At 38.0% G+C, this 14,351-nt stretch overlaps 2 protein-coding genes and 1 long non-coding RNA gene across 3 annotated transcripts; 2 read left to right on the top strand and 1 right to left on the bottom strand.

Annotated features, from left to right (window-relative positions):
• The first annotated feature begins 1,072 nt into the window (after nucleotides 1-1,072).
• LOC139125784 (guanylate-binding protein 4-like) lies at nucleotides 1,073-3,988 on the top strand. The gene is made up of 4 exons (XM_070691879.1): nucleotides 1,073-1,553; nucleotides 1,893-2,100; nucleotides 3,578-3,767; nucleotides 3,947-3,988. Exons 1-4 carry the CDS (start codon nucleotides 1,487-1,489, stop codon nucleotides 3,986-3,988), a joined length of 507 nt encoding a protein of 168 aa, XP_070547980.1. The 5' UTR covers nucleotides 1,073-1,486.
• Nucleotides 3,989-4,093: 105 nt separating this feature from the next.
• LOC139125783 (uncharacterized) lies at nucleotides 4,094-11,633 on the top strand. The gene is made up of 6 exons (XM_070691878.1): nucleotides 4,094-4,226; nucleotides 8,048-8,346; nucleotides 10,119-10,397; nucleotides 10,822-10,917; nucleotides 11,186-11,245; nucleotides 11,448-11,633. Exons 1-6 carry the CDS (start codon nucleotides 4,094-4,096, stop codon nucleotides 11,631-11,633), a joined length of 1,053 nt encoding a protein of 350 aa, XP_070547979.1.
• On the bottom strand, nucleotides 6,479-7,400 carry LOC139126138 (uncharacterized). The gene is made up of 2 exons (XR_011550482.1): nucleotides 7,186-7,400; nucleotides 6,479-6,814 (listed from the first exon to the last, which is right to left on the bottom strand). It is a non-coding gene; the product is annotated as an uncharacterized lncRNA (long non-coding RNA).
• Nucleotides 11,634-14,351: the final 2,718 nt, after the last annotated feature.

Below are 14,351 nucleotides of genomic sequence, written 5' to 3'. Positions count from 1 at the left end.
GCATCTTAGCACATATCAAGTTATGAAAATGACAGACATGTAGTAGATATTCGAAATATGACCGAGAATAAATGCGTCGCTAATCCTGACTATGTGAGTTGCATATTGCCGTTGTCGAAGGTCACAAAATCCATACGTTAATATAGCAAATGCCGTTCTGTGGTTTCGTCATGCGCAGAAGAAAGGACCAATTTTTAAAAGTTTTATTTCTCTTCGTAGTAGGCTAAAAACCTTCCAATATAATATTCCAAAGAAGAACGTTTAATTTTTTTTCAGTTTAAGTGAAAGCCTGTCAATAGAACCCTAAAGATTTTATCGACTGTTCGTTTCTTATTTACTCCGTTTTGGTCGTACTGAACGTGAACAAGCCTGGCAGGTCAAGGGTTACATTTTCACATCTTTTTCTTTGTTTCATTCTATATTTTACGTTCTTTCGTCAGTGAGTTACATTGCAAAAATAAAAAAAAATGGGTTTTTTTGAGGACGACAGTTCAGAGGCACTCGCGTGCATGGCTGTTGTCGCGTGCACGTTCCATTCCAGCCACCGTGCTCATGTACACGGCAGTCATAGGAAAGTACCATCGTCATTCTCCGCCCGCACTTCAAAAACGAGCTTCATAATTGCGGTAAATACGCGCTGGTAAGAACTCTGCCGCGCATGCCGCGGTGTAGACTTGGTTCAAGTCGGTGAATTTAAAAAAAAAATAAAATCATTAATAATAGTTTCTCTTGTGTCTCTCCTATTTCGTACAAACCTATCCGGAATTTGGCAGCTCACGCCAGGTTTTCCCAGCGATTGAATGCGTCACGTTTGAGTCTGCGCAGTAATTTCCGGGTGAAACTCTGCTGTATAGCGTTCACTCCACTCATCGCGTTCACCCCACTCATCGCATCCACTCACGCGCGTGCGTTTCACATGAAAGCAGAATACAAATCATTGCGTTTACTCCACTCAAACATTCACAAATCACAGACTTGAACCAAGTCTAGCCGCGGTGCAGAATGAGCGGGTGTGTGAGAAAGAATAATCGATTGGGTGAACCAGCAGAATGCGACTGTTTCTATTCCCTTTTGTATTAATGATACCTCATTTCTGTTGAGGCTTTTATTTTAATTTTTAAATCACGATGTACGTTCTCCAGCTGCAAACAGAAACTAAAATACGAAATCACATTTAAACGCTTATACACCATCATTTAAGAACAACAGAATGCCCGTGCTATTACGAGAGATAGCCTCGTGTACAGGTAATATCTCTCTTTCCCTTTGTTTCTAAGATAAAACTCTTACAACTATTCCCCTCTGTCACCCGGACAACTTTGAGTGGGACAGAGGAACGGGAACGCTGGTCAAAAAACGAACGAAGCGAGGAAAATTGGTGGTCTGTGAAGACGCTTTGGAAATCCTACGTTCCATCGATGGTCCAATCTGTCCAATAGCTGTGACTGGTCCCGCTAGGTGTGGAAAATCATATATAGCCAGTCAAATGGTTGAACCAAGACAACACGATTGCGTTTTCCAAACATCAAACAATATGTCGCCCCAGACCATGGGTGAGTATTTTAACCTTTTGGGCATTTCATGTTGAGTTTTTACTTTTGTGGACAAGTGCAGCATATCAGGCTACACTAGTTTTAGAGACCGAGGCAAATTTCAGAGCATAATTACAATGTTATCATCAGAATGGAAAAGTAAGTGTATGAGGTTATCATTAAAACAAAAAGGGAATTCATAAGAATAACAATAACATAAGGGGTTGTATTATAAAATGTCCTTGGCATGTTCTACAGTGCCAACATCTGACTGGACAATTTTCTACAACAGCAAGATTTGTCAGTGCAATCAATAACAGGTTGGTAATAAATGGAGCTCGTTATTATCACTTATGCCAGGTATATGGATGAGTACTAACGTGTTCAAGAAGGAACTGAGAAAAGGCATCGAAATGACCGTAATTGTCATGGATACCGAGGGACTTGATGCTTATGATGCGTACAGCAAAGATGATTTGCAAATGTTTTCGTTGATTTCATTGCTGGCGTCTGTCTTGGTCTACAATAGCACAGGATCCATAACTGCCAAAGATATTAAGAAACTGAGGTAAATCACAGATATTGAAGTTATTCATCATGCCATAGAGGTTTTAGGGCACGAAAATTACATGTATTAAATGTACTACATGTATTCAAAAAATGAATTTCCCGCAAACAACTAAGCTCGAAATGCCAATGAAAAATTAATTTTACAGTTTCTGAATGTCTAAATATTGGACAATTTTGTGATTAGTATTCTAAATAATATTTACACAAAGATCATGTGACGGTCAATTTGCATAACCTCTCAACAATCTTTTTTTTCTCTGTTTAAATATGTTTAAACTAGCGTGATCAAAACCTATGGCATTACTGCAAAATGGCTTGAAATTGGACTCTAAGTTGCAAATGATGAGACAATTTTTCGACTTGTGTTTGAATCTAAGTCTACAGTCGGAGGTTAAAATCGGTTATTGAGAATTTGTGCTAATTGTCGGTCACACGATCCTTAAGGGAACAATGATAACATAGTAAACATCGCAGCATTTGCCAATATCTACAGAAAATGAATACTTTTATTAGGTTAGAATCTCAAATTTTCGCAGAGGATTCTCCATTATTTAGAAGAACCCAATAATTATCCGAAAACATTAAGGGTTGTGGGTTTCACGTGGTGAACACGTAACTAAAACCAGTCTGGGAGCTTACTAGTTATAGTAATTTAGGGTTTTTACCGTATATAACACATTTTTCATATAATGGGGCTATGACCTTAACCTAGAATGATGCTTAACGACCGTAACCAACCGTTATGAATCTCATTTCTGTCATACAATTAGTTTGATCGTTACTGTGATGTAAGTGTATGTTGTTGGTTCGAATCCGATTGAAAACTTACTGAATATGTACCTACAGTTCGGGTTACTCGTGCTGTGAACTTTACAGAAGTGATTGCAATATCCATACTTAGTGTTGTAGTTACTAAAACTGCGCCAAGATTATTATCGTGTGCTGTTTAGTCCCAGTTTGAAAATAAGTACTATATCTGGTTAATATTCGTCAAGTGAAGATATTTACCCTAAGTTCTTGAACAGTTCACAGTTTTCTCATATTTTCATGTTCCGATTTTTGTTTTTTGGACGTGTCAAATTCCAAGGCTTTTAGATCATAGCATATAACAGCCAATCAGTGCGTTCCAAATATTCAACAATCGCTCATTTTAATTACCGTTAACTGTTGCATACTAGGGAGATTAATACTTTGCCTACAGTGCTTTCCTGATGTCAATGACTCGTACTTGTTAGTAAAATTAAAAATGATTCGGCGAGACTTCGGCGTTTACTGTGTTTGTCATAGCGTATAATAGATGGTAGATTTCTTCTTGAAATAAAGTTAATATAACTGTCACCGTGTTTTAATAGTCACAGTGATAAATTGCAATACTCCCAGTGTTCAAAGTTTTTTTATTGTAATTCCAAATTCCTCGATATCACCGCTTCAATCTAAATAGATTTCTAATAACCATCCCTATGTTTCCTTTCTAGCTGGGTTGGTACACTGGGTAACGTAATCAAGGTCGACGAAGCCGGGAAGGCAACAAAATCACAAGTAAAGGACTTCATCAAATTTTTCCCAAATTTTATGTGGCTTCTTCGTGATGCGTCAATGACGTTTTCTATCTCACGAGGCGATGAAGAAATTGAAGTAGACATCAAAGACTATATTCTAGAAGAGGTGAGTCGCACTAATCACCAGTATACTTTACGCCCCAATCTACTTTATCGTACAATTAAAGATATTTCTGAAACCACCCGTTCAACATTTCCTTCATACCCTTACTTCTGAATTGTCAGAGATAGAACAACCTTTTGCATTTTTATAGATACAATGTGCTTTGTTACTGTTGTTTTCAGGTGTTAAAACTGGAAGACGAAACCGATGATGGCGATGGCTGAGTGAAAGAGAAAAACAGATATCGCAAAGCTTTGTTGAAGTCATTCCCCGTGTTCGACGCCTTCCAACTCTCCACGCCATCAATAGATAAAGACGTCTTAGCCAACATGCATAAGGGAGAAACTCGCTCTAAACTTGAAAAAGGCTTTCTGATGGAAGTCGATGGTCTGCTCGATCGTTTAGCGATTCTGATGAAACCAAAGAAGGCATGGCCTTACGTCGGCAACATCAATGGAAAGCGTGAGTGTAATGAAATTACGCAAATCTGTCAAAATCATTTTACCTTACAGTTCGAAAACTTTCTAAATACAGATAATTAGGATTTTTACTACATGTGCATATATATATATGTAACCCAGGTAGCTGAAATGTCAGTCAACTAAACCTGGACCCAAGTTCATATTATCCAATCAACAACAAAGGAAAGAATGATTATCGTACAATTTGAGTTGCAGTTTATGTTGAGGTTTATTTCACTACACACTAATGATGATAAAAAGTCTACAATGATTAGCCGGCAATACTGTTTAAACATACAGAAACTCTAGACACGCCCCTATCCAAGTTCATATCAATTACAGTGTTCACTCAATAGACACTCTCCAGAATTGTTCAGGGTTCAGAGTCCACGTCGATCCTGTTGCTACGGTTACAAATTCCGTGATGTAACCTCTTCCAGTTCGGGTGGGAAACTGATTCACACAAAACGTCCTCCAGACAGTTCTCCTTTGGGATTAACTCAGGTGCAGCCAACAAACAATGCACTTTTGAAAAGTTCCTTACTATGATAAGATATATTGTGCATGACAAATAATGTGAACTGACTAATTTTAAGTCAAGACGTAATTAATCAGCTGTTTATAATTTGCCCTCCCACAGAACATTTTTCGACTTACCCTCCCACACTCAAACTTCATTTTTACCCACTCCCCACTTATTTTTGCCTGTTTCCCCTCCCCACTGTGAATTTTTGAAGCTCCCTCGCCCTGTAGCGAAAAAAACTTGCCAATTTCCCCTGCCCTGGAAACAATTCCCCTCAAAAAGTTTTTCGCCAAGCCCTGTCCCCAGGAAAATCAACCGATATCCGCCCTGCCCTACAAAAAAAACCTAAAATTTGCTCCCCTACCACCTAAAAACATGTCCCCTGCCCTAGCAAAATTAAAATTTCCCCTGCCCTCAAAAATTGCTCCTGGAATAGCTTTTTCGATGAATAGCTCCGTTGGCTGCACCTGTTAACTCAAAAGCAGTCCAAACGCTTCTGTCAATGGGTTGGTATATCGGGAAACTAGAAGTTCATATGCAACGCACAAAAGAGAAGAGCACTTACAAGTTACATAAGCTCTTTGAGTCAGCAGATCTTGATATCAACTGGATCTTAATCCATTGCATGGCAATGCCATTCTAGTCACTATGTCAAGGTGAACAAATTCATTTTCTGTGCACACTATTGGTATTCAAAATCAAAACAAAAAGTACAAAACTACTAAACAAATCAATCTATTGCTGTGGAAGCTTGAGATTCAGAATGGCTCACAGTCCAATCGGGAAAGCACATGGCCTCTCCAATCTGCCCCACAATGGGTGTGGTCTCAACCTCAAAAAATACATCATGAAAAACCGTTACAAATTCAGTATTGCAACAAATGTGAAAACCTACCTAGAAGTCATAAGCCATGCAAAAAGACCAACCACGTCGTCTTGATTACTGGCAAGAAGAACTAATTCCCTTAGACCGAGTCTCTGCCCGCACAACCACACCACTCCACGCAGTATCTGTCTGCTCACAGTGCATTGTGGGAGATAACGGCAATCAAGGAATTCCATCTGATTACTTAACTGTCAGATGGGATGGAAGATCAAACACGTGACTTACTTCGTAAACGGGGTTACACATTCCCCTCAGAAGCTTACACACTCCGGGTGTAAGTGAACTCCTTTGACAGATAATCACAACTCAAAATGCAAATTCCAAAGCAGAGCCAGAAAAGAAGGTCACTTGGCCTACGGAACACCAAGTGAAACAAATGAAAAGCCATACAACTTTCACAAATGGGGGTGTTGATGTTTACAGGCCATGAAAACGTGCAACAGAGTTACTATTCCCCTCAGGAATCACATGTCATGTGTAATCCTCCATTGCACTTTTTCTCTTCATCCCAATACTCCCTCCATCTACACTATATAAAACTAACAATTAAACAAGGCATTGACACACCTGTGCCATGCATGGTATCACCCATCTTGCTGGTGATGTGACGACTGACGACGTGGTTGGTCTTTCCCATTTGTTTTTAAAACTTCCAGTTCCGAGACATTAATGTAAAAACAAACTGCAACAAACTGTACGATAATAACTCATTCTATCCACCATCCCGGACGAGCCCCCATTTATGTAACCCAGGTAGCTAACTGTCAGTCAACTAAACCTGGACCCAAGTTCATATTATCCAATCAACAACAAAGGAAAGAATGATTATCGTACAATTTGAGTTGCAGTTTACGTTGAGGTTTATTTCACTACACACTAATGATGATAAAAAGTCTACAATGATTAGCCGGCAATACTGTTTAAACATACAGAAACTCTAGACACGCCCCTATCCAAGTTCATATCAATTACAGTGTTCACTCAATAGACACTCTCCAGAATTGTTCAGGGTTCAGAGTCCACGTCGATCCTGTTGCTACGGTTACAAATTCCTTGGTGTAACCTCTTCCAGTTCGGGTGGGAAACTGATTCACACAAAACGTCCTCCAGACAGTTCTCCTTTGAGATTAACTCAATAGCTGTCCAAACGCTTCCGTCAATGGGTTGGTATGTCGGGAAACTAGAAGTTCATAAGCCATGCAAAAAGAGAAGAACACTTACAAGTTACATAAGCTCTTTGAGTCAGCAGATCGTGATATCAACTGGATCTTAATCCATGGCATGGCAATGCCATTCTAGTCACTATGTCAAGTTGAACAAGTTCATTTTCTGTGGAACTATTGGTATTCAAAAATCAAAACAAAAAGTACAAAACTACTAAACAAATCAATCTATTGCTGTGGAAGCTTGAGATTCAGAATGGCTCACAGTCCAATCGGGAAAGCACATGGCCTCTCCAATCTGCCCCACAATGGGTGTGGTCTCAACCTCAAAAAATACATCATGAAAACACGTTACAAATTCAGTATTGCAACAAATGTGAAAACCTACCTAGAAGTTCATAAGCCATGCAAAAAGACCAACCACGTCGTCTTGATTACTGGCAAGAAGAACTAATCCCCTTAGACCGAGTCTCTGCCCGCACAACCACACCACTCCACGCAGTATCTGTCTGCTCGCAGTGCATTGTGGGAGATAACGGCAATCAAGGAATTCCATCTGATTACTTAGCTGTCAGATGGGATGGAAGATCAAATCACGTGACTTACTTCATAACCGGGTTACACACACACACACACACACACACACACACACACACACACACATATATATATATATATATATATATATATATATATATGTATAAATAATGCTATGACCTGCTATGACCTCAACCTGGGCCGTTGCTAAGCGGCAATCTGAAGCACTAACCAATTTTGCGGCCATTGTGTAACAGCCCCTTTATACCAGATTACTGTTGATTGTTTTATCACAAAATTAATTTATTCGTTTCTTTATATCTACAGTTTGAACTATTCGAGCTCTGAACAGTACAGAAGCTTATGTTTTATGCATATTTAGTGGTTTTGTGACGTATGTTTTTTAGTCACCGAACCCCGCCTAGCCTAGCTTTGAAAACAACAAATACCAACGTTGCCATATGGTCACTAGATTTCGTACGTTCATGAACAGGTTTATGCCTTACGACTTCGCTTTATGTGTTGTATCTCCCCATTCTCGTTTATCAGAGAGAGAGAGAGAGAGAGAGAGAGAGAGAGAGAGAGAGAGAGAGAGAGAGAGAGAGAGAGAGAGAGAGAGAGAGATTCATTTTAAAGGGCACACTTATAACGACAGTGATAAGGAATAACATTGAAATAACATTACAATATAAACTTCTACCTTTCTCGTACAGAATTTGCAGAGTTACTCAAAGAATACGTCTCAGAGTTGTCGTCGTCTGATGGCGTCCTAAACATTCACTCCGTTGGTTCTAAGGTGGTTGAAACTCTTCTCAACGACGTTCAAGAGAAGGCATTCGATAAGTATACCAGCAAAATGGACGAGTTCCTTAAGTCTGCTCTTCCTTGCCCAAACCACGAAATCATCTACAAACACAAGGACTGTCTTGACCAAGCGAAGAAATATTTCAAGGTGAAGTCTAAATACATTAAGGATTTCTGTAGCCTGAAGACACAAAGGAAGAAACTTTTGGTAAGGTATCACAATGGCAACCAGATATGAACTGAAAATGCTCACGTTTTTCTAGTATATATTGCAGTTGTATTTGAATTGAAACTTTTATGCAACTTCATTAAAAGTGTTTGATCAACCTCATGACCAATATTCACCGAAGATTACTGTAATTCCAAATTTCATTAAGTATATTATTATGCAATTAGCTAAAATATTGACAGCTGTCATTGTATCTCCACTTTATGCAACAAGTGTAATTGCCTTTGGTCAAGTTCTTTAAGCTATATATGCCAAACTGTGAAAGCTCATAAGATACAAGAATTATGAATTAGCTGACATGAAAATGCAAAATATATTTCACTTATACAGCATAATTGTCTCATCAATATACATAGCAAGTTTCACAAACTGTGTTTGGAGTCCTTCCAGTCTGAAGTTCATTTAATATGCAAATTATGATCAGGTTGACGTAAAATTTTTAATGACTTGTAGTAATGTTAAATCATAGTATATTCAGTATACATACCAAGTTTTGCCAATTTTGATTGAGTCAATTCAGGTATATCCCTAATTAGGAAAGTTCATTGAATATGCAGATTGGGAATTGACTGAAGAAAATAATGCTTCCCGACTTTCGATAATGTTGTATCATAGTATATTTCACGTAATAAGCAAGTTTCGTCAAATTTGGTCAAGGTTATCAAGATATATGACCCTAATTAGGAAACTATGCATTGGCAAAAGAAAATATCCGTAATTGACGTTCAGTACTGGTGTATCAAAGTATCTTTCATGTACATATCAAGTTTTGTTAACTTTGGTCAAGTTAATCAAGATATGACCCTAGTTAGGAAAATGCATTAAATATACAATTGAAGAATTGGCTTGAGTAAAAATGCTTAATGACTTTCAGTAATGTTAAATCATAGTATCTTCAATTTTGATTGAGTCAATTCAGATATATCCCTAATCAAGAAAGTTAATCAAATATACAAATTAGGGATTACTTTGATTGTACATCTTTATGTTTTTCATGGCGGAAAGAGCCTTGTGTGTGATCAATATTTGGAGTAAATCTAATCCAATTCCGTGCAGCCGTTCTCAGTGTATGTCTGTTTTTTTCTAAAATCATTCATTATGCAAATGAGCATGAAAATATGCAATCAATACCCACCAACAACTAATCACTTTTTGCCATTCTCAAACAGAATCTGTGTACCAGATTCAGTTCTGAGCTAATGAGCCGTTTTTGAGACATCGGGCCCACAGACAGACAGACACACAGACAGACACACCGAAAGACACACAGACATACAGAGGCACAGACGCATAGACAGACAGACATCGCTGCGACATAAGGTCATGAGTTTGAACACTTTTTAAAAAATATTCAATTCTTTTTCACGTGATATGAATTGTTTGTACCAAGGGAACTATTGAGTCTACGTTGTACATCATTCGAAGATAAGCTATTTACTAGTATTTGAAACCATTTATACTCATGCATGATAACGCTTATTTATTATTTCCGTGAGTCTACGGATGGTTTGCAACCTAACAGAGAGGCCGATAAGAAAATCAAACATTCGTTTACCTATTTCATAATGTATTGAACGGCATGGTAGTATAAAGTGTATATTCTAAAACAAAACTCATTTCATACCTGTTCTTAAATCAAAACAAGAGGCTTCTAAACTCAAAACTTAGGAATACATATTTCTTAGCATAGCCTTCATGCATGTTCCAAGTCATGATAAGTCTTGATCTAAACAAATGTCTCATATTTTCAGGAAAATACTGCTGTCTATAGTGACGACGGACGTACGTGTGTTGGTGGATACCTGAAGACTTCATTGGCGTCTAATGTGAAGGTGTCAGATGCGTTCTGTAGAAAGATTGCCGATGATCTCTTTAAAGAGAAACTCCGCCCGTTAATGGACTCTTATGAGAATGGTGATTCGCTACAGTCCATAGATGTTGATTTGGTGATCAACGACGTCGAAAGAGAGTACAAGAAGCGTGCGAGAGGTCCTCAGATGTGGCAAGTTTACAAAACAGAGTTGGCTGAGGTCAGAAGTAGAGTTTGTAAAATATTTGAATACCGTTGTATAAGGCGGAACGCGCCTCGGGGACAGTAGACGGACTCGCAAAAATTTCTACATTTCTTTTCTGAACTAGTTGTGGGGCCCATTCTAAACCTCTGAAAGAAAGTAAAACTTCACCGTCTTAGGTTTTCGAAAATTCAAATGTCATTTTTTCCGCATCGAGTTAACACAGGAATGGCGGCCATTTTGATTTTCAAATATCATAAATGTTAGGTAATTCGTTTCCCTTGTTCTAAACTTTGCACAGTGATCCCCAATTTTATTGTTGATTTGCTAAGAGAATGGTTAAAAGTTTCACTGAGAAGAGTTTTAGCAAAAGTTTAGGTCATTGTTTTCATCCAATCACATTGATATTGAGACGCGTCTATGAAATTTGTTGATATTTCAGGAAATATCGATGTTTACTGCTTCCGTGTCGAAATTGGGCGCGGGCAACAGTAGTGAAAAATTAGAAGTGATGAAGGCCGAGGAAGAGGAAAAAAAGGTAAACTATAAATAGAAAACGCAACTCAAATTTTTGGTAATAATTCATATCTTGTCAAACAAAGAATAAGACGGATGTAGTCATAGAGGACGAGTGATAGACAGACAGACAGACAGACAGACAGACAGACAGACGTCATTTTGGTCTAGTTTATAAGTAAACATGTTCGCAAGAAATACAGTTACATGTACTCGGTTGACAATGTCCTGTCTTCAAGACAACCCTCTCCCAAATACTCTCCTCATATTGTCTGCATTTTTCCGAACAGGATCAAGAAAACGTGGAAAAACAAATGCTAAACTTAAAGACAAATGAAGAGAAAACAATGGTAGGTAGATTATTACTTGTTAAACAATATATAAATCTTTGTTCGGCATTTGTCTGTCCGCGTAAGTTCTGCGAACAAAACGTCAGCAATAATCTAAGTTTAGTCAGATATGTGGGCCAGAATGCATTAGTGCATCTTTCTTTCGATCTTCCTATAATCGAAAAAGTCACCTTTCTCAGAGTACACTTCTCTTTGAATGCAGCGTTTGACTTTGAAAGAAGACATCGTCGAGCAACAGAAGGAGTTAGCCAACGATCTTGAAGAAAGCACAGCCGCCATCCTCTCCCAAGTCAGCCAACTCCTTAAGAGTCATCCCGGTTGGCAAAGGAGCTGCAGATCCTCACTGCCCAGTTGGAGGAAGAAAGCAAAACACAGGAGAAAGAGCTGATTAAGGAAAAAGACTGCGTGGCTTAGGGTGGTTTTGCACATAACATAGCGTATTTTGCTCAGAATAACATTTCCGCAAAGTTCATTCATTTTTTATTAATTTGTTAACCCAAGATTACAATATTGGTTGGGATCACCTTTAAGGTGAAGTACTACGAATTACGTCAAAATTAAGTTGTGGTGTCATTTTCTTGAAACTTTGCACAAATATTCTTGGAAGTTGTGCAAGTGCAAAATAAGATAAAAAATGGGGGTCACCACGCTCGTTTCCATGGAAACAGACGTTAAAATGGCGTCGTTAGAAATAAATAAAATGATACAATTCACTTAAACTAAAGAAAGCAATTATAAAAGCATAGCAAATGAGTTAATTTTAATAAATACCAAGACTTAAGATCCATATCTATCGAATGTATAGTTTTCATGATGTTTGTAAAGAATTTTTTACATAAGTATCGATTACAAAATGACGATATCGAAATTATATCACTACATAATTCTCGAACTTTCTTCCTGTTGCTTTGAATGGTGTCATTTTGACCAAACTTGGAGAATAAATCCTGACATAATACCATTTAGTTTACACTTTTAAAAAAAGGGTGTCACCACGCTACTTTTTACAATATCTCCAGGTGAATGGGTAATATGCGCCATGTAAATAGGAGAGAAATGTTAATTTTTCGCTCATATTGAATAAAAATCAGCTTCCTAGGGGTCAAAATATGACAAGGTTATAGGTCACATGTATTTCTAAGAGACTGGGTCAAAAACTAGGTAAAAGCGCAATTTCAACAATGACATGTGATGTTAAATACATGCGCTACAAAGTAACCCATTTGCGACAGGCTAGAGTTAAATCTGCGCAGAAGCGTTCTAAAGCGTGTGCGCGTCCGAATTCGTCGCCCTTTACCTTAAGCATGACGAACGGTCGTATGTTAGGTGAGAAAGAAATGTAAATTTATGCAAATATAAGCAAGTCACCCAATTTCCTGGCTTCTCTTTCGGCCGTTTTTCACATGTCTAAACAATTTAACTCCACTCCGGCTTGGTCAAATTTTTTGAAATATTCACACGATCGTCTTTAATTTGTTTTTGCAGAAAATTTCTTACATTTTAGAATTTCAATTTTGCTTATCATGATTTTCATCACTTTTCTTTTTAAGAATGAGAATAAAAACAAAACGCGTTCTTCTGCATATACTCAACTTACAAATGAGATATTAAATTTCATAAAGTAGTATTTGTTTTGGAAATATATTCTCTGCTCTTTATAAACAATATTATGAGGGGTTTTCATGTCATTTTGTTAAGAGATATTGCTCAGAAAAAACGTGTGTTGTTTAAAGGCAACGCCACCTTAATAAATACACGTGTGAGGTCGACAAGTAGCATCGGTATAACAGTAGTTCAACGTAGCCTTATTGACTTGATATTCTTTACAGTTAGACAAGCTGTGAGCGGAATCACCACGCCTGAAAATCTCCTAGCGACAGCAATTTTTCAAGTAACTTCGAGTGTCCAATAAATTCTGTTAATGTATTTTCTCGAAACGCAGAGTACATTAAAAGTTGTGTGTGTGTGTTGTTTTGTTTTTTCTGCGTTAATGAATGATAAAGCTTGCGATTTTCACAGAGCATCGCTATCTTACTTAACTTCAATCTTACTTACTGACTACTTTACTGAGATAATTATGTAGATAAAACGGAGAATTTAGAATACATTATCCCAATGAGATCTTAGAAGAAAATAAATTAATAAATAATAAATAAATAATACATGTGAAGTACGCTGTTGTATTGTCCACAAGTGGGGATTAGTAAACACAACGCTACGAGTACGAGGTAGATGTGATATCCTTTGGTCTTCTACTTGTACCTATGTTTTCTATCCCTCACCCATAACACTCTCAATTTTACTAGTGATTTACTCATGAATGATGTAAAGCGCTCTGTATGAATGAGGTCGTTTAATGTTTTGCAGTAACTGAATTACCACGTGTACAAACACACAATTGCCTAGAAACAGGATCAGTGGCGGCCAACCAGCCGATTTTGAGGAAAAAAAGTGACTATATAAATATGCTATTATAGTGTATTTTGTTCATAATTGAAATTTGTAAGGTAAAATCATAGCTGTTCGTGACTGCACTCCACGATTATATGGAACCCCCTCTCCGTCATATGTTTTCTCATTCTCACCACACCCCACCAGCATATCTCCCCTATTCTCCAGTCAACGCCCATTTGCCCTCTCACTGATACAAAATTTCCCGTTGCAATTTCTTTGCCGCATGCTCTCCCTATTCATCAAAGAAACCCCCAAAACAATTGTATACTACCCCGTGCCAACCCATTTGATATGACAACATGCTGGCTGAGCAATAGAATAAAATTCCCCTGTCCACCCGCTGGTACGGAAAAATTGCCCGCCCGCAAATTAATAAGCTCACGGACAACTTTCGAAAAACTTTGTTGGCCATCCCTGCTCGACCTGAATGAAATTCGATAAACATGTGCACTTTGTGAATTCATAACAACCCGTTAGTTTGAGTTTGGCATGATTTTTCATACAATATAATCCCCTACGGATGAAGTGGCGAGCCAGTAGAGAAATTAAAACATGCAGTGCAGCGCCATCAGTGGTGAAGTTGCTTTACATCACAAGATTTGTAGTTGTGGTATACTACATGCAGTGACAGAATATATGTACGTCCCCCCTT

This window comes from Ptychodera flava (genome assembly GCF_041260155.1).
Source record: "Ptychodera flava strain L36383 chromosome 3 unlocalized genomic scaffold, AS_Pfla_20210202 Scaffold_26__1_contigs__length_13983176_pilon, whole genome shotgun sequence".
In the NCBI taxonomy this organism is placed as follows: domain Eukaryota; kingdom Metazoa; phylum Hemichordata; class Enteropneusta; family Ptychoderidae; genus Ptychodera; species Ptychodera flava.
Note: the sequence above shows the minus strand (reverse complement) of the source record. Positions and strands in the feature narration are given on the sequence as shown.